This window comes from Ascaphus truei, unplaced genomic scaffold (genome assembly GCF_040206685.1).
Source record: "Ascaphus truei isolate aAscTru1 unplaced genomic scaffold, aAscTru1.hap1 HAP1_SCAFFOLD_552, whole genome shotgun sequence".
In the NCBI taxonomy this organism is placed as follows: Eukaryota; Metazoa; Chordata; class Amphibia; order Anura; family Ascaphidae; genus Ascaphus; species Ascaphus truei.
Window position 1 is genome coordinate 123317 of NW_027456884.1, and position 26268 is coordinate 149584.

A 26268-nucleotide genomic window follows, 5' to 3' on the forward strand; every position below is an offset into this window, starting at 1 on the left:
GGGCTACAGCCTGCTATAGAAATCAAAGGATGCTCAGTGTTTTAAAGCCGCAATATCCAATGAGTCTGTTTTTAATAACTCCGCCCTTTAGTATTAGATAACACACACTGCATTTTTTTATTATATTCAACCCGTAATGCCATTTATAATGAGGTTTAACATACTGAGCCTCCTGTGATCTCTATAGCAGGCTGTAGCCCACCTCCCCAGCAGTGCAAGATCTCTGCAACCCTTTCCTGTGTGTGATCATGTGTTGCCAACGTTCCCCGCAGTTAGAGCTGCACGCTGCAACAGTATTACCTGGGTAATATAAGGATACATTGTAGCTGCTGAGTTATGCTGGCTTGAAGGATTGATTGAAACCTGAGAGGCGGCCATTAAGTGAACCCGGATCTTTGCCGATCGCCCACGGGAGAACGAATCGATCGGCAGCCCCGGTAATTTAGTTTCCAATAAAGGTAATCAAAGGCAGCGTATATTAAAACAACAATATACCAATATATATATATTTTTTTTTTGAACTGCGGCGTGTTTTGCCTCCTTTTTAGTATTTTTGTTGGCTCCGTGTTTAAAGAAACGCAGCGCTGAATAAACCGCGCGCGATCGAGACCCTTTCACAAACACACAGATGTCAGGCGGGAATTTTCACAGCCTTTTGAAACCCTTTTGAAGTCTCCCGCAGTGAGCAGATGCCTCAGTGGGGGGGGGGGGTTCACAATCTTTATTTTGTCTCTTTGAAGTCTCTCGAGATAAGGGAGGGGAGGACTTTCAGGTAAGAAGGGAGAGGGACCCCGAGTAAACAGGGCCTGTGTTCGTTCTCGGGGGGACACGACGTGCGGGGGGGGGGGGGGGCTAAAGTATGTGTTGGCGGGCGCTACTCAACTCACCGCGGGGATATCTCTCGGCCGGACGCTTAAGACCCCTAATCTCTTATCCTAAACCCTTTACCCTAATACCTTATCCTAACCTCCTACCATAAAAACCTTAATCTCTTACCCTAATCCCCTTATCCTAAACCCCTCCCCTAGACCCCTATCCTTAACCCCCTACCCTAAAACCTTAACCATTTACCCTAACACCCTATCCTAAAACCCTCACCCGAATCCCTTATCCTAAAACCCCTCAAACCTTACCCTAATAAGCCTAACCCTAATCCCCTAGCCTAAAAACCCTAACCCTTTACCCTAATCCCCTATCCTAAAAACCCTAACGCTTTACCCTAATCCCCTATCCTAAAACCATAACCCCTAATCCTAATCCCCTATCCTAAAACCATAACCCCTAATCCTAATCCTCTATCCTAAAACCATAATACCTTACCCTAACCCCCTATCCTAAAAACCTAACTCTTTACCCTAAGACGCTTTACCCCCACACGCCGGCAGAGAGACTTACTCGTGGCGAGACGCCCGCGCCCGAATGTCCTGCCCAGCTCTCACAGCCGCCACCAGGCTAAATTCTTTCAAAACTAAAGCTGTCTCACATGTTAATCTGGTCTGTAACTGTTACATACAGTACGCCTATAATATATATTATCTCTAACTGTGCATGCAATGTCTCTAACTGCTACATACGCCTATAATATATATTATCTCTAACTGTGCATGCAATGTCTGTAACTGTTACATACGCCTATAATATACATCTCCTCTAGCTGTGCATGCAATGTCTCTAACTGTTACATACGCCTATAATATACATCTCCTCTAGCTGTGCATGCAATGTCTGTAACTGTTACATACGCCTATAATATACATCTCCTCTAGCTGTGCATGCAATGTCTCTAACTGCTACATACGCCTATAATATACATCTCCTCTAGCTGTGTATGCAATGTCTCTAACTGCTACATACGCCTATAATATACATCTCCTCTAGCTGTGCATGCAATGTCTCTAACTGCTACATACGCCTATAATATACATCTCCTCTAGCTGTGCATGCAATGTCTCTAACTGCTACATACGCCTATAATATACATCTCCTCTAGCTGTGTATGCAATGTCTCTAACTGCTACATACGCCTATAATATACATCTCCTCTAGCTGTGCATGCAATGTCTCTAACTGCTACATACGCCTATAATATACATCTCCTCTAGCTGTGCATGCAATGTCTCTAACTGCTACATACGCCTATAATATACATCTCCTCTAGCTGTGTATGCAATGTCTCTAACTGTTACATACGCCTATAATATACATCTCCTCTAGCTGTGCATGCAATGTCTCTAACTGTTACATACGCCTATAATATACATCTCCTCTAGCTGTGCATGCAATGTCTGTAACTGTTACATACGCCTATAATTTACATCTCCTCTAGCTGTGCATGCAATGTCTCTAACTGCTACATACGCCTATAATATACATCTCCTCTAGCTGTGCACGCAATGTCTCTAACTGCTACATACGCCTATAATATACATCTCCTCTAGCTGTGCACGCAATGTCTCCAACTGCTACATACGCCTATAATATACATCTCCTCTAGCTGTGCATGCAATGTCTCTAACTGCTACATACGCCTATAATATACATCTCCTCTAGCTGTGCACGCAATGTCTGTAACTGCTACATACGCCTATAATATACATCTCCTCTAGCTGTGCATGCAATGTCTCTAACTGCTACATACGCCTATAATATACATCTCCTCTAGCTGTGCATGCAATGTCTCTAACTGCTACATACGCCTATAATATACATCTCCTCTAGCTGTGCATGCAATGTCTCTAACTGCTACATACGCCTATAATATACATCTCCTCTATCTGTGCATGCAATGTCTCTAACTGTTACATACACCTATAATATACATCTCCTCTAGCTGTGCATGCAATGTCTCTAACTGCTACATACGCCTATAATATACATCTCCTCTAGCTGTGCATGCAATGTCTCTAACTGCTACATACGCCTATAATATACATCTCCTCTAGCTGTGCATGCGATGTCTCTAACTGCTACATACGCCTATAATATACATCTCCTCTAGCTGTGCATGCAATGTCTAACTGCTACATACGCCTATAACATACATCTCCTCTAGCTGTGCATGCGATGTCTCTAACTGCTACATACGCCTATAATATACATCTCCTCTAGCTGTGTACGCGATGTCTCTAACTGCTACATACGCCTATAATATACATCTCCGCTAGCTGTGCATGCGATGTCTCTAACTGCTACATACGCCTATAATATACATCTCCTCTAGCTGTGCATGCAATGTCTCTAACTGCTACATACGCCTATAATATACATCTCCTCTAGCTGTGCATGCAATGTCTCTAACTGCTACATACGCCTATAATATACATCTCCTCTAGCTGTGCATGCAATGTCTCTAACTGCTACATACGCCTATAATATACATCTCCTCTAGCTGTGCATGCAATGTCTCTAACTGCTACATACGCCTATAATATACATCTCCTCTAGCTGTGCATGCAATGTCTCTAACTGCTACATACGCCTATAATATACATCTCCTCTAGCTGTGCATGCAATGTCTCTAACTGCTACATACGCCTATAATATACATCTCCTCTAGCTGTGCACGCAATGTCTAACTGCTACATACGCCTATAATATACATCTCCTCTAGCTGTGCATGCAATGTCTCTAACTGCTACATACGCCTATAATATACATCTCCTCTATCTGTGCATGCAATGTCTGTAACTGCTACATACGCCTATAATATACATCTCCTCTAGCTGTGCACGCAATGTCTGTAACTGTTACATACGCCTATAATATACATCTCCTCTAGCTGTGCACGCAATGTCTGTAACTGTTACATAGGCCTATAATATACATCTCCTCTAGCTGTGCATGCAATGTCTCTAACTGCTACATACGCCTATAATATACATCTCCTCTAGCTGTGCATGCAATGTCTCTAACTGCTACATACGCCTATAATATACATCTCCTCTAGCTGTGCATGCAATGTCTCTAACTGCTACGTACGCCTATAATATACATCTCCTCTAGCTGTGCATGCAATGTCTCTAACTGCTACATACGCCTATAATATACATCTCCTCTAGCTGTGCATGCAATGTCTCTAACTGCTACATACGCCTATAATATACATCTCCTCTAGCTGTGCATGCAATGTCTCTAACTGCTACATACGCCTATAATATACATCTCCTCTAGCTGTGCACGCAATGTATTGTATATAATATATACCCTGTTCATTGATGTAACTGTATTTGTAACCATGTATTATTTGTCTTAACTCTGTGCCCAGGACATACGTGAAAACGAGAGGTAACTCTCACTGTATTACTGCCTGTAACACACGTTATAACTCTGTGCCCAGGACATGCGTGAAAACGAGCGGTAACTCTCACTGTATTACTGCCTGTAACACATGTTATAACTCTGTGCCCAGGACATGCGTGAAAACGAGAGGTAACTCTCACTGTATTACTGCCTGTAACACACGTTATAACTCTGTGCCCAGGACATGCGTGAGAACGAGAGGTAACTCTCACTGTATTACTGCCTGTAACACATGTTATAACTCTGTGCCCAGGACATGTGTGAAAACGAGAGGTAACTCTCACTGTATTACTGCCTGTAACACACGTTATAACTCTGTGCCCAGGACATGCGTGAAAACGAGAGGTAACTCTCACTGTATTACTGCCTGTAACACACGTTATAACTCTGTGCCCAGGACATGCGTGAAAACGAGCGGTAACTCTCACTGTATTACTGCCTGTAACACATGTTATAACTCTGTGCCCAGGACATGCGTGAAAACGAGAGGTAACTCTCACTGTATTACTGCCTGTAACACACGTTATAACTCTGTGCCCAGGACATGCGTGAGAACGAGAGGTAACTCTCACTGTATTACTGCCTGTAACACACGTTATAACTCTGTGCCCAGGACATACGTGAAAACGAGCGGTAACTCTCACTGTATTACTGCCTGTAACACGTTATAACTCTGTGCCCAGGGCATGCGTGAGAACGAGAGGTAACTCTCACTGTATTACTGCCTGTAACACACGTTATAACTCTGTGCCCAGGACATGCGTGAGAACGAGCGGTAACTCTCACTGTATTACTGCCTGTAACACGTTATAACTCTGTGCCCAGGACATGCGTGAGAACGAGGGGTAACTCTCACTGTATTACTGCCTGTAACACATGTTATAACTCTGTGCCCAGGACATGCGTGAGAACGAGGGGTAACTCTCACTGTATTACTGCCTGTAACACATGTTATAACTCTGTGCCCAGGACATGTGTGAAAACGAGAGGTAACTCTCACTGTATTACTGCCTGTAACACATGTTATAACTCTGTGCCCAGGACATGTGTGAGAACGAGAGGTAACTCTCACTGTATTACTGCCTGTAACACGTTATAACTCTGTGACCAGGACATGTGTGAGAACGAGAGGTAACTCTCACTGTATTACTGCCTGTAACACACGTTATAACTCTGTGCCCAGGACATGTGTGAGAACGAGAGGTAACTCTCACTGTATTACTGCCTGTAACACACGTTATAACTCTGTGCCCAGGACATGTGTGAGAACGAGAGGTAACTCTCACTGTATTACGTCCTGGTAACACATGTTATACATAAATAAATCTGTAACAGGTGAACTACTGGGGGGGGGGGGGCTTGTTACAGCACTGTGAGGTGCTTACATCTACACGAGGGAAGCATGTTTCAGAGAGAGAGAAGAGCTAGAACGTCCCCTGAAGCAGGAGGGGAGATGTGAGGAGGTACTTCTTCACGCAAAGGGTAGTGAATCCCTGGGGCAGCCTCTCAGCAGAGGGGGTAATACAGTGAGAGAAATCAGACAGGCTTGGGGTAGACAGAAGGCAAGAAAGGAAGCTGCGCCACTGATTGAGCCACCTGTGCTGAAGCGGGGACTGATTGAGCCACCTGTGCTGAAGCTGGGAACTGATTGAGCCACCTGTGCTGATGCTGGGACTGGTTGAACCATCTGTGCTGAAGCAGGGACTGATTGGGCCACCTGTGCTGAAGCAGGGATATCCTTAAAACCTGACCAGGTGGTGGGGGGGGGGGGTGGCTTGAGGACTGGAGCTGACCACCACTGGCCTATCCTCCCGTCCCCTACACGTGCACGAACGCCAGGCGGCTGCGGCCATCGCGTGCCGCCTGCAGAGGTGAGGAGCCACGACTCAGGAAGGGCCCCACCTTCCCGCAGCACGCCACATCTGTTCTCCAGAAGGACCATGGGAGATGGGAGATGGCCACCGGAGCGTCTACACACTCTCCGACATCAGATGTCTTCTGTCAAACAGAACAGCTGCAGACAGCACACTTCCTGCCGTGCGGGTGGTGGGGGGGATGGGTTTGGGGGGACGATCCAACCACTCTTACGAAACGTAGGTTCCCCAAATTGGTCACCACCCCCCCCCCAAAGCCATTGCGTTGCCCGTGCAGAACCTGTGCTGGGACCAAGGCCACAGGAGTTGGGTCGCTCCCCCCAAGAATTAGATCCTATGTATTCCCCTTTGTGAATTATATTAATAGGGGGTTTCCTGTCTCTGTCACCTTTCCTGACCCTCTCCTTTCATCTGTGTGTCCCCCCCAAGTCTCTTAAGCCCCCTCCCTCTCCCTTCATCTGTGTCCCCCCCCCCACCCCAGCTTGGGGAACAGTGATTTAAAAGTGTCATTCATTGCAAGACCCCCCTCTCCCGCAACACCATCGGGGAAATGTGAAGTTGGACCAAGTATCGCTGCACAGGCTTTGGCAGTGAAACGCAGGCACTCTAGGGGGTTACATCCTGTTGCCACCTCCCGGATTTAAGAAACATTTATTTACAAGAGGATGGTAAAAGCGAGACCCCCCCCACCCTGCCTCTCCACTTCCCATTTCCAAAGAAACCCACCCCCTCCTGCTGTACCTAGAGCCTCCTGTGGTAATGCTGCCCGCTTGCCATCAAGGCGTGCTTGCCTTGGAAGTGGGAGACGACACACCGGCGGAATAAAAAAAAAATGGGAAAAGGGCTGGCTTGCCTCAGTGACGTCTCTGGTCTACTGTATCAAAATGTTACGGCTGAATTTATTTATAAAATGTGTTACCAGGAAGAAATACAGTGAGAGTTACCTCTCGTTTTCACGTATGTCCTGGGCATAGTTAATATGACAAATAATACATGGTTACAAATGCAGTTACATAAATGAGCAGGGTTATACATTATATACAAGACATTGCGTGCACAGTTAGAGATAATATATGTTATAGGCGTATGTAAGAGTTACAGATAATATATTATAGGCGTGTGTAACAGTTACAGATAATATATATTATAGGCGTATGTAACAGTTACAGATAATATATATTATAGGCGTATGTAACAGTTACAGATAATATATATTATAGGCGTATGTAACAGTTACAGATAATATATATTATAGGCATATGTAACAGTTACAGATAATATATATTATGGGCGTATGTAACAGTTACAGATAATATATGTTATAGGCGTATGTAACAGTTACAGATAATATATATTATAGGCGTATGTAACAGTTACAGATAATATATATTATAGGCGTATGTAACAGTTACAGATAATATATATTATAGGCGTATGTAACAGTTACAGATAATATATATTATAGGCGTATGTAACAGTTACAGGTAATATATATTATAGGCGTATGTAACAGTTACAGATAATATATATTATAGGCGTATGTAACAGTTACAGATAATATATATTATAGGCGTGTGTAACAGTTACAGATAATATATATTATAGGCGTGTGTAACAGTTACAGATAATATATATTATAGGCGTATGTAACAGTTACAGATAATATATATTATAGGCGTATGTAACTGTTACAGGTAATATATATTATAGGCGTATGTAACAGTTACAGATAATATATATTATAGGCGTATGTAACAGTTACAGATAATATATATTATAGGCGTATGTAACAGTTACAGATAATATATATTATAGGCGTATGTAACAGTTACAGATAATATATATTATAGGCGTGTGTAACAGTTACAGATAATATATATTATAGGCGTATGTAACAGTTACAGATAATATATATTATAGGCGTATGTAACAGTTACAGATAATATATATTATAGGCGTATGTAACAGTTACAGATAATATATATTATAGGCGTATGTAACAGTTACAGATAATATATGTTATAGGCGTATGTAACAGTTACAGATAATACATATTATAGGCGTATGTAACAGTTACAGGTAATATATATTATAGGCGTATGTAACAGTTACAGGTAATATATATTATAGGCGTGTGTAACAGTTACAGATAATATATATTATAGGCGTATGTAACGGTTACAGATAATATATATTATAGGCGTATGTAACAGTTACAGGTAATATATATTATAGGCGTATGTAACAGTTACAGATAATATATATTATAGGCGTGTGTAACAGTTACAGATAATATATATTATAGGCGTATGTAACAGTTACAGATAATATATATTATGGGCGTATGTAACAGTTAGAGATAATATATATTATGGGCGTATGTAACAGTTAGAGATAATATATATTATGAGCGTATGTAACAGTTACAGATAATATATATTATAGGCGTATGTAACAGTTACAGATAATATATATTATAGGCGTATGTAACAGTTACAAATAATATATATTATAGGCGTATGTAACAGCTACAGATAATATATGTTATAGGCGTATGTAACAGTTACAGATAATATATATTATGGGCGTATGTAACAGTTACAGATAATATATATTATAGGCGTATGTAACACTTACAGATAATATATATTATAGGCGTATGTAACAGTTACAGATAATATATATTATAGGCGTATGTAACAGTTACAGATAATATATATTATAGGCGTATGTAACAGTTACAGATAATATATATTATGGGCGTATGTAACAGTTACAGACCAGGTTAAAATGTGACACAGCAAATGTGAATCCAAAGCAGGAGGGGCTGCCAGAGGCTTAGAGTGTCAGCTCTTCAGCCACTCCTTTCCCTCGTGTCCGAAGCCCCTATTCCCATTCCGTGTTTATATGATGAGGTCCCCGGGAGTCACTGCCGTGAAGCGCTATATAAAGATATACGTGTGTCCCTACAGTAACAGGGATGTCTCCGGGAGAGGGGGGGGGGGGGGGGGGGAGGGGTAATAGTCTGGGCCCCTTATGTATTTTGGGGAATGTAGGCGGCGGGGACTAGCTCAGTGCTAACTTCCCTGCCTTTGAAGTGGAAGCTCCGCTATCAACACAACCCTGAGGCGATTCACTCGGCCTCCCTGTGCATCAAACAAGATTAGAGTGTGAGCTCAATGGGTCAGTGGGCCTGCAAACATTCTGTCAACGCCACATCAGACATGAAATAGCATTATTATTATTATTATTATTATTATACAGAAGTATGAGAGGCGGGGGGAGGGGGGGGTATGTGTGTACAGTTTGCCAGCATGAAACTGCAGCTTAATTAAGTCCGCCTCAGTGGCCGAAGAGAAGCCCGCGGGCCCCGGGCAGTCAGATTTGGGGCCTCCTCCCCGCACACCCCCAAAACCCTTTTAAAAACACGAGGAAAAAAAACAAAAAACAAACGTTTCTCGGCGAGGAACCCGGAAAACTTTCTCCGTTCCCCCGAAACTCCACGGAAATACCCCAAATCTCAAAGAATTCCCCCCTCCTACCTCCCCACCAAAATGAAGTAGACATTTGTTATTACAACTTTGAGGGAGGCGGGGCGGGTGGCCAGCCTCAAAGGGTTAATTGTTTCCTAACATCTCCCACCTTCCCCCAAATCCCCCAACAAGTCCCCCTTCCAATACACATCTGCTTCCACTCAATTCTCTCACTGTTTTTTTACTTCTCTCTCTGCTCTCTCCCTCTCTCTGCCCTCTATCTCTCTCTGCTCTCTCTGCTCTCTATCTCTCTGCCCTGTCCCTCTCTCTCTGCTCCCTCTGCTCTCTATCTCTCTGCCCTGTCCCTCTCTCTCTGCTCTCTCTGCTCTCTATCTCTCTGCCCTGTCCCTCTCTCTCTGCTCTCTCTGCTCTCTATCTCTCTGCCCTGTCCCTCTCTCTCTGCCCTCTATCTCTCTCTGCTCTCTCTGCCCCGTCCCTCTCTCTCTGCTCTCTCTGCTCTCTATCTCTCTGCCCTGTCCCTCTCTCTCTCTCTCTCTGCCCCCTCTCTGCTCTCTATCTCTCTGCCCTGTCCCTCTCTCTCTGCTCTCTCCCTCTCTGCTCTCTATATCTCTCTGTGCTCTCCTTCTCTCTCTGTGTGTTCTCTCCCTCTCCCCTCTATCTCTCTCTCTCTCTGTGCCCCCCTCTGCTCTCTATCTCTCTGCCCTGTCCCTCTCCCTCTCTGCTCTCTATCTCTCTCTGCGCTCTTCTCTCTCTCTGTGTTCTCTCCCTCTCCCCTCTATCTCTCTGCTCTCTCCCTCTGTTTGTGTTTTCTCCCTCTATCTCTCTCTCTCTCTGCTCTTTCTCTCTCTTCCCTCTCTCCCTCCTTCTCTCCCATCCCCCCCTTCCTCTGCAAGAAACCCAAGAGCCAACGTGTAAAGGAAACACATTTGGTGTGGTTAAAGTACAAAAAAGCCCCACACACTGGCACATTCCCACTTCCAGTTGTGAAGCTAAAGCCCCATTGGAATGAGACTGGCATCGCCACGCACTATCCCGCGGTTGGGTGTCTGTCGTTCTGCCACTTACCTGTGCGGCCAAATGGCAGGTCAATGGCACCGAGCCATAGTGCGCAGCGCACGGCCAGGCGGAGCCATGGGGAGGCAGGTAAGTGTCCTCGGCAGAGATACATACCCCCACGCCTAACCTCTTGGATTCCTGAGAAGGATGGAGGGGCTCAGAGGCAAGAAGGGGGGGGAGAGAGAGAGAGAGAGGAGGAGGAGGAGGGGACTAAGGGGAGGGCAGAGGAACAGATTCCTGTATGTCTCAGCTTGTGTGTGAGAGTCCCAGGGCTGGATCAGACGTTACGTCAGCAGGAGGGAAAACTTGGGGGAAGAACGAAAAAACTTTGGAGTGTCTTTTTCCCCCCAGTCCTCCGAAAATCACAGAAAATCCCGCCTCTCCTGCGTTGACTTTTCCCAGTCTCCCTAACTCCCCCCCCCCCGTCTCATTCCCAGTCTCCGGCATCTCCCCCTCTCTTATTCCCAGTCTCCGGCATCTCCCCCTCTCTTATTCCCAGTCTCCCGACACTCCCCCGTTATTCTCAGTCTCTCGACCCCCCCCTTATTCCCAGTCTCCCTACCCTCCCTTATTCCCAGTCTCCCTACCCCCCTTATTCCCAGTCTCCCTAACCACCCCCCTTATTCCCAGTCTCCCTAACCCCCCCTTATTCCCTGTCTCCCTAACCCCCCCTTATTCCCAGTCTCCCTACCCTCCCTTATTCCCAGTCTCCCTACCCCCCTTATTCCCAGTCTCCCTAACCACCCCCCTTATTCCCAGTCTCCCTAACCCCCCTTATTCCCAGTCTCCCTAACCCCCCCTTATTCCCAGTCTCCCTAACCCCCCTTATTCCCAGTCTCCCTAACCCCCCCCCCTTATTCCCAGTCTCCCTACCCCCCCCCTTATTCCCAGTCTCCCTGCCCCCCCTTATTCCCAGTCTCCCTAACCACCCCCCTTATTCCCAGTCTCCCTACCCCCCCCTTATTCCCAGTCTCCCTAACCCCCCCTTATTCCCAGTCTCCCTAACCCCCCCCCTTATTCCCAGTCTCCGGCATCTCCCCTCCCTCTTAATCCGTCTCTCTACCCCCCTCATCTTATTCCCAGTCTCCCTACCCCCCCCAATCTTATTCCCAGTCTCCGGCATCTCCCCCCTCTTATTCCCAGTCTCCCTAACCCCCCTCCCCCTCTCTTATTCCCAGTCTCCGGCATCTCCCCCTCTCTTATTCCCAGTCTCCCGACCCCCATCTTATTCCCAGTCTCCCTACCCCCCCCCCTTATTTCCAGTCACCGGCATCTCCCCTTCTTATTCCGAGTCTCCCTACCCCCCCCCCCCCATATTCCCAGTATCCCTATCCCCCCTCCCCCATCTTATTCCCAGTCTCTGACATCTCCCCCCTTATTCCCAGTCTCCGACATCTCCCCCCTCTTATTCCTAGTCTCCCTACCCCCCCTCTTATTCCCAGTCTCCCTACCCCCCCTCTTATTCCCTGTCTCCCAACCCCCCCCCCCCCCCTCTTATTCCCAGTCTCTGGAATCTCCCCTCCCCCTTATGCACCCTACCCCCCCTTATTCCCAGTTTCCCCCCCCCCTTCTTATTCCGTCTCCCGACCCCCATTTTAGTCCCACTCTCCCTACCCCCCTCCTCTTAGTCCCACTCTCCCTACCCCCCTCCTCTTATTCCCACTCTCCCTACCCCCCTCCTCTTATTCCCTCTCCCTACCCCCCCTCTTATTCCGTTTCCCAACCCCCCCCTCTTATTCCCAGTCTCCCTACCCCCCCTTCTTATTCCCAGTCTCCCTACCCCCCCTTCTTATTCCCACTCTCCCTACCCCCCTTCTTATTCCCACTCTCCCTACCCCCCTCCTCTTATTCCCTCTCCCTACCCCCTCCTCTTATTCCCACTCTCCCTACCCCCCCTTCTTATTCCCACTCTCCCTACCCCCCTTCTTATTCCCACTCTCCCTACCCCCCCTTCTTATTCCCACTCTCCCTACCCCCCTTCTTATTCCCACTCTCCCTACCCCCCTTCTTATTCCCACTCTCCCTACCCCCCTCCTCTTATTCCCACTCTCCCTACCCCCCCTCCTCTTATTCCCACTCTCCCTACCCCCCTCCTCTTATTCCCACTCTCCCTACCCCCCTTATGTGTAGCAGGGGAACCTGGTTCAATTCCCGGTGTCGGCTCCTTGTGACCTTGGGCAAGACACTTTATCTCCCTGGGCCTCAGGCACCAAAATCACAGATTGTAAGCTCCGCGGCGCAGGGACCGCACCTTTGACATTCTTCTGCGCTGCGTCCCGCGTGCTACGCTGTGTGCACATTGCGTTCCAGTGGGAGTAAAGCGCCACACGATATGAAGTTATTATTACTAATTAAACAGAAGGCGCTGTTAGCCCAGTTGCGAGTACTTCTACCACCTAATACTCAGTACTTCTCAGTACTCTCTGGCTGATATCAGCTAGCGTCTTCCACATGGTCCACCCAAGATGACCCAAAGGTACAGCCACCATTGGCAATGCCTCGCAGGCCTATATACCATTACGCAGCCATATCGTCTGTTAGTCTGAACGAAACCCAACTCCAACAGTGAGGGTGACCTCTTCTTCTGTGGCGCCCGCAGCGCTACCTCCGGCAAAATGTTGCCGTCCCTGCCCTGAAGAGCTTACTCTAACGTTGGTGAGGAGGAGAGAAGGCAAGGTGCACAGAATTGAGTGGACACTGGAAAAGGTACAACGGTTTTCCCACTTCAAAGGTTGGGAATGTACTCTACTCCTGCAGCTGGGCCAGGAAGCGGGGGACATCAGCGCGGTTCCTATCTTTCCCCCCTCCCCCTAGTTGGACTTCAAAAGAGTTTGGACCTGGTTAGCCGCTGTCACGTGGTTTCACAGTTGTCAACGCCTTGTTAAAGCTTTTTCTCTTTAAGAACGCCAGCAGCCGGTTCTCTGCAAAGCATTCTGGGTACCGGCTCTGCTCACCACGGGTCCAGCATGTGGCCTTAATCTTGATGTGGCGGCCAAAGGCAGAATGACGAACAGAACCGGTCAGTGCAGGAGGGTACGTTGAAGAGGAAGACTGACAGAGACGTAGCTTGGACGTACAGCAGATGGGGTGTACAACTGGAAAATGGCGCTGTCGTGCGCTCTGTATCCAATATAGAATAAATGTACTTGGATCGGGGGGGAGGTTAAACAGAAGGTCCACCTGGAAATGTAGGTTATCCTGGAGATAATTATGGTACTAGACCATGCTCCTGTTGGGACGTACAGTAGAGAACGCATATTTGCTTCTCGATGTGAGCGTTCGCAACCTATCCTATTCATTACCCATGGAGACTGTGATGGCAGATACAATAGATTTCTTTAAAAAAAAAAAAGTTGGACATAATTTTTTTTTTAGAAAGGAAAGGTACACAGGGATATACCATATAAATTAACACGGGAAGGACGGTGATCCAGGGATTAATCCGATTGCCAATTCTTGGAGTCGGGAAGGAATTTATTTTTCCCCTTATGAGATATCATTGGATGCTCTGACTCTGGGGGTTTTTTGTTTGCCTTCCTCTGGATCAATAAGTAAGTATAGATATAGGATAAAGTATCTGTCGTCTACATTTAGCATAGGTTCAACTTGATAGACGTACGTCTTTTTTTTCAACCTCATTTACTACGTAACAATGCATACCTGAAGTGCAACAATACCTTGTAGCCAATCCACAAGTCCTATGCAAAGGCAGAATACACACACACACACACACACACACACACACACACACCTCCCCCCCCCCCCCCCCCCTTTGTGGGGGGTGGAGTCCATTTTCTCCCTGTGCCTCATTAGATTGTAAGCGCTTGGGAACTGGGCACTACGTGTGCCTTCCAAAATCCTACATGCAGCACCCGCACACTGCGCCGATCCGCCCCGCTCTCACTCCCCAGAAGCTCTCTCTGCTGTTTCGGTCCCAGGTATCCTCGCTATCACACCACCTTAACCCTGGCCTGAAGCTCCGTCTCTGATCCCGACACGCACCGCTCTGAAACTGACTGCGTGCCAGCCATCCCTGCTAGCCCTAGGGCTGCCACCAATACAGGACCCTCCCCTACACAATATACAGTAGAAAAAGGAAGGTGTGATAGAGTGGGGACACTATTGCTTTTTAAAAAATACTTAACAATATTTCCCTCCATGATGTTCCCCCTCTGTTGATCCCGGCGTCTCAGAGCTGTTTCCACGTCAACATGGACAGGTATTGAGAGCAGAGGTTGCACACAGGAGCCGTAGGTTGAGATATAAGTCAACTTCTATTGCATTAATGCATCAGAGCAGGCAAACATATATTGCAACGTTGCTGGACTAACTAGTCCCTTTCTTCACACCATCGCGTCACTAGCGTCATACGACGCGCAATGACGTCAGGCGCTGGATTAGGAAGTAATCAGGCTGCAGTGGCTGCTCAGTTCTGAATCACAGGTGTTGGGGGCAAGGTGGTTTTGTAACCCGTACGGGTATTTATACTTGATTTGCGACACTCGTTTTGTTAGGCTCCGATGCATTAATACACGCAACGTTGCGACAAAACAAATGTATTGCCGCCGTCGCGTGCTCTTATAGTAGAAGCGACGCGAATGAGCGACGGCTTGGTCGCCATCGCTGGATGTCAAGTCAATTTGATTTTCCCAGTGACCGCAGAGTGACGTTGCTGTTGTGTCGCCGGCACTATAAGCGCAGCCTAAGGCCTCGGGCATGGTCACTGCTGAGGCGTGCTCTCGCTTACCAGTGAGCCCCTGCAGCCGCAATGAAAGCGGCTTTAGCAGGGGCTCGCGCACGCTTCCGCAAGCGTCCGCAAGCGTAGGTCTTATCCAATTTTTAGTTTCAAGCGCTCAAGGGAGCGCAGGGCCGGTCACGTGAGCGGTTCGCCCAATGAGGGCGAACCAGCTCCGTAACGTCACTGGCCCGCCCCCCCGACACGCCCCCGTACGGCGCGCGGACTAAGGCCAGGGAAAGCACCCGCTTTCCTTCAGCCTCAGCGCGCCTCCGCACGGCTGCTGCAACCCTGGACGCAGCCTAAGGCCCAGAGGGGTAGCTTGGAGTGAAGACCTGGGCCGCAGCTGGTGAGAGCAGGGGCCCGGGCAGCTAACAGGGGTCCGGGCAGCTAACAGGGGCCCGGGCAGCTAACAGGGGCCCGGGCAGCTAACAGGGGCCCTGGCAGCTAACAGGGGCCCGGGCAGCTAACAGGGGCCCGGGCAGCTAACAGGGGCCCGGGCAGCTAACAGGGGCCCCAACATTCCATCAGCAGGGGCAGCTGCCCCAGCTCTCCTCCTCCCTGAAAATACGGGACAATCACGTGTCCCGAAAGAAGCTTTCGGGGACAATTCAACAGAAAAAGGGACAATCCCTTGTATAATGGCAACCCTTTCGGTACTAACCCCCCCCTCTCTCTCACACACAGCTGACAAACTCTCCTGTGACCCGCTCCCACGTTCATGCTTGTGGCCAGGCCCGCCTGACAGACCTCAGACAGGAGAAAGCCGAGATGTCAAACTGTATGTTGTTGTGCAGTTGTGTTCACTCACAATCTTCCCACCGCACTGTACGGGCCAGCCTCAAACCCCCTGCTGTATTGTTACAGGAAGCTCTCTCTCTCTCTCTGTCCCTTCCCTCCGCCCCAATCTTTGGCTCCCTTCTCAGCATCAAATAAGACTTTATTAAAACCAGATGGAGATTGTGTGATGGGACAGAAGAACTGTAGCCACATTTGCAGGACTCCTGCAGTTTTCGCCTCCTCCATCTCCCCCCTCTCTGCTACAACTAAAACTCTCCAAAACCACAGTCCCTTTCTGCACCACCTTCACTTCTCCGGGGGAGCATCCCCCCCCCCCAAAGAAGGGGGGGGGGGATGGAAGACACTTTTTTTTGGACAGTGCTTCTAAAGGTTCTTGGATGTGGTTGGGAAATGACCTAACCAGCTGTGGAATGGGCACCGGACTTAACCCGTAGCTACCAGATGGGCCATCTATGCCAAGAGCCTCAAAGACCCCCACCCCCTCCCCCAAAAAGGCGATCCTGCCTCTCCTGGCTGCTTACATCTGTTTGGCCGCCATGTGGCTCTGTTTATGGAGGGTGACCTAATGACCTAGTTACAATCCCCCCCCTCTCTTTGGCGTGGCGGCGTTTTTAGCACATTCCGGTACACCTTTCACATTATACAGGTCCCCCGCTGGGAGTGAGCTGGCTGAACGCAAGGCCCAACGCTCACGGAATAGAACACGTGTTGCGGGGGGGGGGGGGGGGTGGAGGAGGGGTGAGGGTTTTTTAGATAGGCAGTCGCGACACTTAGGGGTAATAGGACCATACTGAGTATTATTAGCATTGATTTATAACGCCAACATATTGCGTAGGGCAGTACAATAGGTTTGGGAGGAGGAAAAACGTAAAGTTACATAATTGCGTAGGTGCATAATTGCATTGGTATATAGGTGGACAGTTGCATAATTGCATAGGTGCATAGTCGATGAAATTGATAAGAGATACGCCCAGCATGTTCAACCTATGGTAAATGTAGATGGCAGATACGCTATCCTATCTGTGTAATGACAGTACGGTGGCCCAGAGGAAGGCAAACACACAGCCCCAGTGACACATTATCCAATGCTGTCTCATAAGGGGAACATATTCCTTCCTGACCCCAGTAATGGCCGTCAGCTTTCTCCCTGGGTCACCGTCCTTCCCATGTTACTTATTAGGTATATCCCTGTATACCTTTCCTGTCTAACAAGGTGTCCAACCTTTCCTTACACACATCTCCTGTGTCTGCCCTCACAGTCTCCATGGGGACTGAATCCCGCGCTGTAACTGACCTTACTGTAAAGATCCCTTTCCTTACACATATCTCCTGTATCTGCCCTCACAGTCTCCATGGGGAATGAATCCCGCACTGTAACTGCCCTTACTGTAAAGATCCCTTTCCTTACACATATCTCCTGTATCTGCCCTCACAGTCTCCATGGGGAATGAATCCCGCGCTGTAACTGCCCTTACTGTAAAGATCCCTTTCCTTACACATATCTCCTGTATCTGCCCTCACAGTCTCCATGGGGAATGAGTCCCGCACTGTAACTGCCCTTACTGTAAAGATCCCTTTCCTTACACATATCTCCTGTATCTGCCCTCACAGTCTCCATGGGGAATGAATCCCGCACTGTAACTGCCCTTACTGTAAAGATCCCTTTCCTTACACACATCTCCTGTATCTGCCCTCAGTCTCCATGGGGAATGAGTCCCGCACTGTAACTGCCCTTACTGTAAAGATCCCTTTCCTTACACATATCTCCTGTATCTGCCCTCACCGTCTCCATGGGGAATGTGTCCCACACTGTAACTGCCCTTACTGTAAAGATACCTTTCCTTACACATATCTCCTGTATCTGCCCTCACAGTTACCATGGGGAATGAATCCCGTACTGTAACTGCCCTTACTGTAAAGATCCCTGTCCTTACACATATCTCCTGTATCTGCCCTCAGTCTCCATGGGGAATGAATCCCGCACTGTAACTGCCCTTACTGTAAAGATCCCTTTCCTTACACATATCTCCTGTATCTGCCCTCACAGTCTCCATGGGGAATGTGTCCTACACTGTAACTGCCCTTACTGTAAAGATCCCTTTCCTTACACATATCTCCTGTATCTGCCCTCACAGTCTCCATCGGGAATGAATCCCGCACTGTAACTGCCCTTACTGTAAAGATCCCTTTCCTTACACATATCTCCTGTATCTGCCCTCACCGTCTCCATGGGGAATGTGTCCCACACTGTAACTGCCCTTACTGTAAAGATCCCTTTCCTTACACATATATCCTGTATCTGCCCTCACCGTCTCCATGGTGAATGAATCTCGCACTGTAACTGTCCTTACTATAAAGATCCCTTTCCTTTGTTACTGGTGAAATCTCCTTCCTTCAACCTTAAGGGATGTCCCCGAGTCCTTTGTACTGCCCGTGGGATGAACAGTTCTGTGGAAAGCTCCTTGTATTGTCCCCGAATATATTTATATATAGTTATCATATCCCCTCTTAGACGCCTCTTTTCTAATGTAAACAGATCTACATTAGCACCCCTCTCCTCATGTCAGTTATACTGTGTTACAGTAGGTAAGGAGGGCCTTGCCCCAAGGATCTTACAATCTATAAGGAAGGGTAAGTGGGAACATAGGGTACAGGGGGATGAGACGGTTGGTGTGTGCTGGAATGATAAACAGAGCAGCTGTAACATCAGCAAATGGCTGACGCCCTTTGGCTGCCGCGGTTGGGGCTTCCACCCCCTAGGCACTTAGCTGTTGCGGCTGCCTCTTTACCTGCCGCCCTCCACCTCCTGATCCGCAGCATCAAATGACGCCGTGGACGTCACCAAATGACGCCGTGGACGTCACCGAGGATGGCGGCAGGTAAGGAAGCGGCTGCAACAGCTAAGTGCCTAGGGGGTGGCCGCCCCAACCGCGGCAGCCAAAGGGCGTCAGCCATTTGCCTATGTTACAGCTGCTCTGTTATCATATCATTGTGTTGGGCAGGGGTAGGAACATTATGGGCAGGTTATGGGTTAGATGCAGTGAGAGATTGCTTGGTTGGTGGGTAGGGGGTGGGGACATTATGGTCAGGTTATGGGTTAGGGCATTGAGAGCTTGGTTGGTGGGTAGGGGTGGGAACATTATGGTCGGGTTATGGGTTAGGTGCAGTGAGAGATTGCTTGGTTGGTGGGCAGGAGTGGGAACATTATGGGCAGGTTATGGGTTAGGTGCATTGAGAGATTGCTTGGTTGGTGGGTAGGGGTGGGGACATTATGGGCAGGTTATGGGTTAGGGGCAGTGAGAGATTGCTTGGTTGGTGGGTAGGGGTGGGAACATTATGGGCAGGTTATGGGTTAGGGGCAGTGAGAGCTTGCTTGGTTGGTGGGTAGGAGGTGGGAACATTATGGTCGGGATATGGGTTAGGGGCAGTGAGAGATTGCTTGGTTGGTGGGTAGGGTTGGAAACATTATGGTCAGGTTATGGGTTAGGGGCAGTGAGAGATTGCTTGGTTGGTGGGTAGGGGGTGGGAACATTATGGGCAGGTTATGGGTTAGGGGCAGTGAGAGATTGCTTGGTTGGTGGGTAGGGGTGGGAACATTATGGTCGGGTTATGGGTTAGGTGCAGAGAGAGCTTGGTTGGTGGGTAGTGGTGGGAACATTATGGGCAGGTTATGGGTTAGGGGCAGTGAGAGATTGCTTGGTTGATGGGCAGGGGGGGGGAACATTATGGTCGGGTTATGGGTTAGATGCAGTGAGAGATTGCTTGGTTGGTGGGCAGGGGGGGAACATTATGGTCAGGTTATGGGTTAGGGGCAGTGAGAGATTGCTTGGTTGGTGGGTAGGGGGGGGACATTATGGTCAGGTTATGGATTAGGGGCAGTGAGAGATTGCTTGGTTGGTGGGTAGGGGTGGGAACATTATGGTCAGGTTCTGGGTTAGGGGCAGTGAGAGATTGCTTGGTTGGTGGGCAGGGGTGGGAACATTATGGGCAGGTTATGGGTTAGGGGCAGTGAGAGATTGCTTGGTTGGTGGGTAGGGGTGGGAACATTATGGTCAGGTTCTGGGTTAGGGGCAGTGAGAGATTGCTTGGTTGGTGGGTAGGGGTGGGAACATTATGGTCAGGTTATGGATTAGGGGCAGTGAGAGATTGCTTGGTTGGTGGGTAGGGGGTGGGAACATTATGGTCAGGTTATGGGTTAGGGGCAGTGAGAGATTGCCTGGTTGGTTGGGTAGGGGAGGGAACATTATGGTCAGGTTATGGATTAGGGGCAGTGAGAGATTGCTTGGTTGGTGGGTACGTTAGGGAACATTATGGTCAGGTTATGGGTTAGGTGCAGTGAGAGCTTGCTTGGTTGGTGGGTAGGGGTGGGAACATTATGGTCAGGTTATGGGTTAGGTGCACAGAGATTGCTTGGTTGGTGGGTAGGAGTGGGAACATTATGGTCAGGTTATGGGTTAGGTGCAGTGAGCGCTTGGTTGGTGGGCGAGCAGGGGTGGGAACATTATGGTCGGGTTATGGGCACTGAGAGATTGCTTGGTTGGTGGGTAGGGGGTGGGAACATTATGGTCAGGTTATGGGTTAGGTGCAGTGAGAGATTGCTTGGTTGGTGTGTAGGGGGTGGGAACATTATGGGCAGGTTATGGGTTAGGTGCATTGAGAGCTTGGTTGGTGGGCGGGCAGGGGTGGGAACATTATGTCGGGTTATGGGTTAGGGGCACAGAGATTGCTTGGTTGGTGGGTAGGGGTGGGAACATTATGGTCACGTTATGGGTTAGGAGCAGTGAGAGATTGCTTGGTTGGTTGGTGGGTAGGGGTGGGAACATTATGGTCAGGTTATGGGTTAGGGGCACAGAGATTGCTTGGTTGGTGGGTAGGAGTGGGAACATTATGGTCAGGTTATGGGTTAGGTGCAGTGAGAGCTTGCTTGGTTGGTTGGTAGGGGGTGGGAACATTATGGTCAGGTTATGGGTTAGATGCATTGAGAGCGTGGTTGGTGGGTAGGGGGTGGGAACATTATGCTCGGGTTATGGGTTAGGTGCAGTGAGAGCTTGGTTGGTTGGTGGGCAGGGGTGGGAACATTATGGTCGGGTTATGGGTTAGGTGCAGTGAGAGCTTGGTTGGTTGTTTGGTGGGCAGGGGTGGGAATATTATGGTCAGGTTATGGGTTAGATGCATTGAGAGATTGCTTGGTTGGTAGGAGTGGGAACATTATGGTCGGGTTATGGGTTAGGTGCAGAGAGAGCTTGGTTGGTGGGTAGGGGTGGGAACATTATGGGCAGGTTATGGGTTAGGTGCATTGAGAGCTTGGTTGGTTGGTTGGTGGGCAGGGGTGGGAACATTATGGTCAGGTTATGGGTTAGGGGCAGTGAGAGCTTGGTTGGTTGGTGGGCAGGGGGGGAACATTATGGTCAGGTTGTGGGTTAGGGGCAGTGAGAGATTGCTTGGTTGGTGGGTAGGGGTGGGAACATTATGGTCAGGTTATGGGTTAGGGGCAGTGAGAGATTGCTTGGTTGGTGGGTAGGGGGTGGGAACATTATGGTCAGGTTATGGGTTAGGGGCAGTGAGAGATTGCTTGGTTGGTGGGCAGGGGAGGGAACATTATGGTCAGGTTATGGGTTAGGGGCAGTGAGAGATTGCTTGGTTGGTTGGGTAGGGGTGGGAACATTATGGTCAGGTTATGGGTTAGGGGCAGTGAGAGATTGCTTGGTTGGTTGGGTAGGGGTGGGAACATTATGGTCAGGCTATGGATTAGGGGCAGTGAGAGATTGCTTGGTTGGTGGGTAGGGGTGGGAACATTATAGTCAGGTTATGGGTTAGATGCATTGAGAGCTTGGTTTGTGGGTAGGGGGTGGGAACATTATGGTCAGGTTATGGGTTAGGTGCAGTGAGAGCTTGGTTGGTTGGTGGGCAGGGGTGGGAACATTATGGTCGGGTTATGGGTTAGGTGCAGTGAGAGCTTGGTTGGTTGTTTGGTGGGCAGGGGTGGGAATATTATGGTCAGGTTATGGGTTAGATGCATTGAGAGATTGCTTGGTTGGTAGGAGTGGGAACATTATGGTCGGGTTATGGGTTAGGTGCAGAGAGAGCTTGGTTGGTGGGTAGTGGTGGGAACATTATGGGCAGGTTATGGGTTAGGGGCAGTGAGAGATTGCTTGGTTGATGGGCAGGGGGGGGAAACATTATGGTCGGGTTATGGGTTAGATGCAGTGAGAGATTGCTTGGTTGGTGGGCAGGGGGGGAACATTATGGTCAGGTTGTGGGTTAGGGGCAGTGAGAGATTGCTTGGTTGGTGGGTAGGGGTGGGAACATTATGGTCAGGTTATGGGTTAGGGGCAGTGAGAGATTGCATGGTTGGTGGGTAGGGGGTGGGAACATTATGGTCAGGTTATGGGTTAGGGGCAGTGAGAGATTGCTTGGTTGGTGGGCAGGGGAGGGAACATTATGGTCAGGTTATGGGTTAGGGGCAGTGAGAGATTGCTTGGTTGGTTGGGTAGGGGTGGGAACATTATGGTCAGGTTATGGGTTAGGGGCAGTAAAAGATTGCTTGGTTGGTTGGCTAGGGGTGGGAACATTATGGTCAGGGTATGGGTTAGATGCAGTGAGAGCTTGGTTGGTTGGTGGGTAGGAGGTGGGAACATTATGGTCGGGTTATGGGTTAGGGGCAGTGAGAGATTGCTTGGTTGGTGGGTAGGGGGTGGGAACATTATGGTCAGGTTATGGGTTAGGGGCAGTGAGAGATTGCTTGGTTGGTGGGTAGGGGGTGGGAACATTATGGTCAGGTTATGGGTTAGGGGCAGTGAGAGATTGCTTGGTTGGTGGGTAGGGGTGGGAACATTATGGTCAGGTTATGGGTTAGGGGCAGTGAGAGATTGCTTGGTTGGTGGGCAGGGGTGGGAACATTATGGGCAGGTTATGGGATAGGTGCAGTGAGGGGGGATAAGTGCAGTGAGGGGGGGCAGGAGGGGGGGGAGGAGGGGGGAGGAGGGGAGAGGTTATACCCCCTGCTAGCCCAGCCAGAGCGGCTAACCCAGCACCCACTACGGAACAAAATATCTCCAGAAGCAGGGGGTCCCCCAGAGCTGAAATTAAGGGGGGTTCAGCTCCGGAGACCCCCGTTTCAAACCTGTATATAAAAAAAAGAGAGAAAAAAACCAGATGGCAGCGAGCAGGTTGCAATTTTACAACAGGACGCCCTCTAGTGGCACAAAGTAAACAGCTAAAATCCCAGTACAGTCAGATTATATAGCAGAGGGCGGCCAACTCGTGTCATCAAGGGCAACCCACGGGTCGGGGGATCTCAGGATATCCCTGCTTCAGCACAGGTGGCTCAGTCAATGGCTGCACCCCCTGTGCTGAAGCAGGGATATCCAGGAGACCTGGTGATGGCCCTTGAGGACCGGAGTTGGCCACCCCCTGCTATATAGGTTACTGCCTTCGTGATTGCCAATCCCAATCCCTTCCTAGATAAAATGTAATGCAGTGCGCGCCCGGCCTAGAAGCCATCCACCCATCTTCTTGTGCCACCACCATGAGACGCTCATTCAGCCTAGAAGCCATGTTCTCGTGCAATCACCATGAGACGTCCATTCAGCCTAGAAGCCATCTTCTCGTGTCACCACCATGAGACGTCCATCCAGCCTAAAAGCCACCTTCTCATGCCACCACCATGAGACGTCCATCCAGCCTAAAAGCCATCTTCTTGTGCCACCACAATGAGACGTCCAGCCTAGAAGCCATCTTATGCCGCCACCATGAGACGTCCAACCTATAAGCCATCTTCTTGTGCCACCACAATGAGACGTCCAGCCTAGAAGCCATTTTCTTGTGCCACCACAATGAGACGTCCAGCCTAGAAGCCATCTTCTTGTGCCACCACAATGAGACGTCCAGCCTAGAAGCCATCTTCTTATGCCGCCTCCATGAGACGTCCATCCAGCCATTGAAGATGCCATTCTGTAAACATTTCAGCTCTGTGGGAACTATTCACTACAGCGGTAGTCAACCGCTCCCCCCAAAATCCCGGACCCCCTCCGTTATTGCTATAAGGACATTGTCTTTCCTGTTTCTAGTTTATTTATTTTTTATTTTTTTAAGAAAATTGGCATCTTTTTATGGATTCTACTTGCCAATTAGATTGTGAGCTCTTCGGGGCAGGGATTCCTTTTCCTAATGCTACTTTGATGTCTGAAACACTTATTCCCAGGATGTGTTCTATTGTTACGCCCTGTGTATTACTGCTGTGACACGTGGGGTGCATGGATGGTGCTATATAAAGATATGCATACAAAAACCTCACACTGTACGAAGTTTTCACTCCTGCTAGATAGTACTGCTCCTCCTTACATCTCACCCTAATATCTCACTATACCCTCCTCTGCTCCCCCTTACATCTCACCCCAATATCCCACTATACCCTCCTTACATCTCACCCTAATATCTCACTATACCCTCCTTACATCTCACCCTAATATCTCACTATACCCTCCTCACATCTCACCCTAATATCTCACTATACACCCCTCTGCCCCTCCTTACATCTCACCCAAATATCTCACTATACCCTCCTGTCCCTCCTTACATCTCACCCTAATATCTCACTATACCCTCCTCTGCTCCTCCTTACATCTCCCCCTCATATCTCACTATACCCTCCTTACATCTCACCCTAATATCTCACTATACCCTCCTTACATCTCACCCTAATATCTCACTATACCCTCCTCTGCTCCTCCTTACATCTCACCCTAATATCTCACTATACCCTCCTCTGCCCCTCCTTACATCTCACCCTAATATCTCACTATACACCCCTCTGCCCCTCCTTACATCTCACCCAAATATCTCACTATACCCTCCTGTCCCTCCTTACATCTCACCCTATCTCACTATACACCCCTCTGCCCCTTCTTACATCTCACCCTAATATCTCACTATACCCTCCTCTGCCCCTCCTTACATCTCACCCTAATATCTCACTATACCCTCCTCTGCCCCTCCTTACAAGTCACCCTAATATCTCACTATACCCCCCTCTGCCCCTCCTTACATCTCACCCTAATATCTCACTATACCCTCCTCTGCCCCTCCTTACAAGTCACCCTAATATCTCACTATACCCTCCTCTGCCCCTCCTCACCTCACCCTAATATCTCACGATACCCTCCTTACATCTCACCCTAATATCTCACTACACCCTCCTCTTCTCCTCCTTACATCTCACCCCAATATCTCACTATACCCTCCTTACATCTCACCCTAATATCTCACTATACCCTCCTTACATCTCACCGCAATATCTCACTATACCCTCCTCTGCTCCTCCTTACAAGTCACCCTAATATCTCACTATACCCTCCTCTGCCCCTCCTTACATCTCACCCCAATATCTCACGATACCCTCCTCTGCCCCTCCTTACATCTCACCCTAATATCTCACTATACCCCTCTGCCCCTCCTTACATCTCACCCAAATATCTCACTATACCCTCCTCTGCCCTTGCTTACATCTCACCCTAATATCTCACTATACCCTCCTCTGCCCTTGCTTACATCTCACCCTAATATCTCACTATACCCTCCTCTGCCCCTTCTTACATCTCACCTTAATATCTCACTATACCCTCCTCTGCCCCTTCTTACATCTCACCCTAATATCTCACTATACCCTCCTCTGCACCTCCTTACATCTCACCCTAATATCTCACTATCCCCTCCTCTGCCCCTCCTTACATCTCAGCCTTAATTTCTCGCTATACACCTGCCCGACTCTTGCGTTCTGCTCAAGGATTTCTTCTCTCTACCTCCTTAGCATCTGTAGCCCTCTCCCGCCTTAAACCTCTCTCACTGACTGCCCCACACCTCTGGAACGCCCTTCCCTTCAATACCCGACTAGCACCCTCTCTATCCACCTTTAAGACCCACATTAAAAAACACGTCTGCAATGCAGCATATGAGTAGCTCCGTGGCTAACACTATACACCTCATACATAAAGCTTGGTCCCCTTGTAGA

The 26268-nt window shown here is 48.7% G+C and overlaps 1 protein-coding gene across 1 annotated transcript in view; it reads right to left on the reverse strand.

Annotated features, from left to right (window-relative positions):
• Positions 1 to 10982, reverse strand: part of MRC2 (mannose receptor C-type 2) — a 92839-nt gene extending 81857 nt beyond the window's left edge. Inside the window, exon 1 of the mRNA XM_075584355.1 lies at positions 10733 to 10982. Within this exon, the coding sequence (XP_075440470.1) occupies positions 10733 to 10835 (103 nt within the window). The 5' untranslated portion in view covers positions 10836 to 10982. The remainder of the gene's footprint in view (positions 1 to 10732) is intronic.
• Positions 10983 to 26268: the final 15286 nt, after the last annotated feature.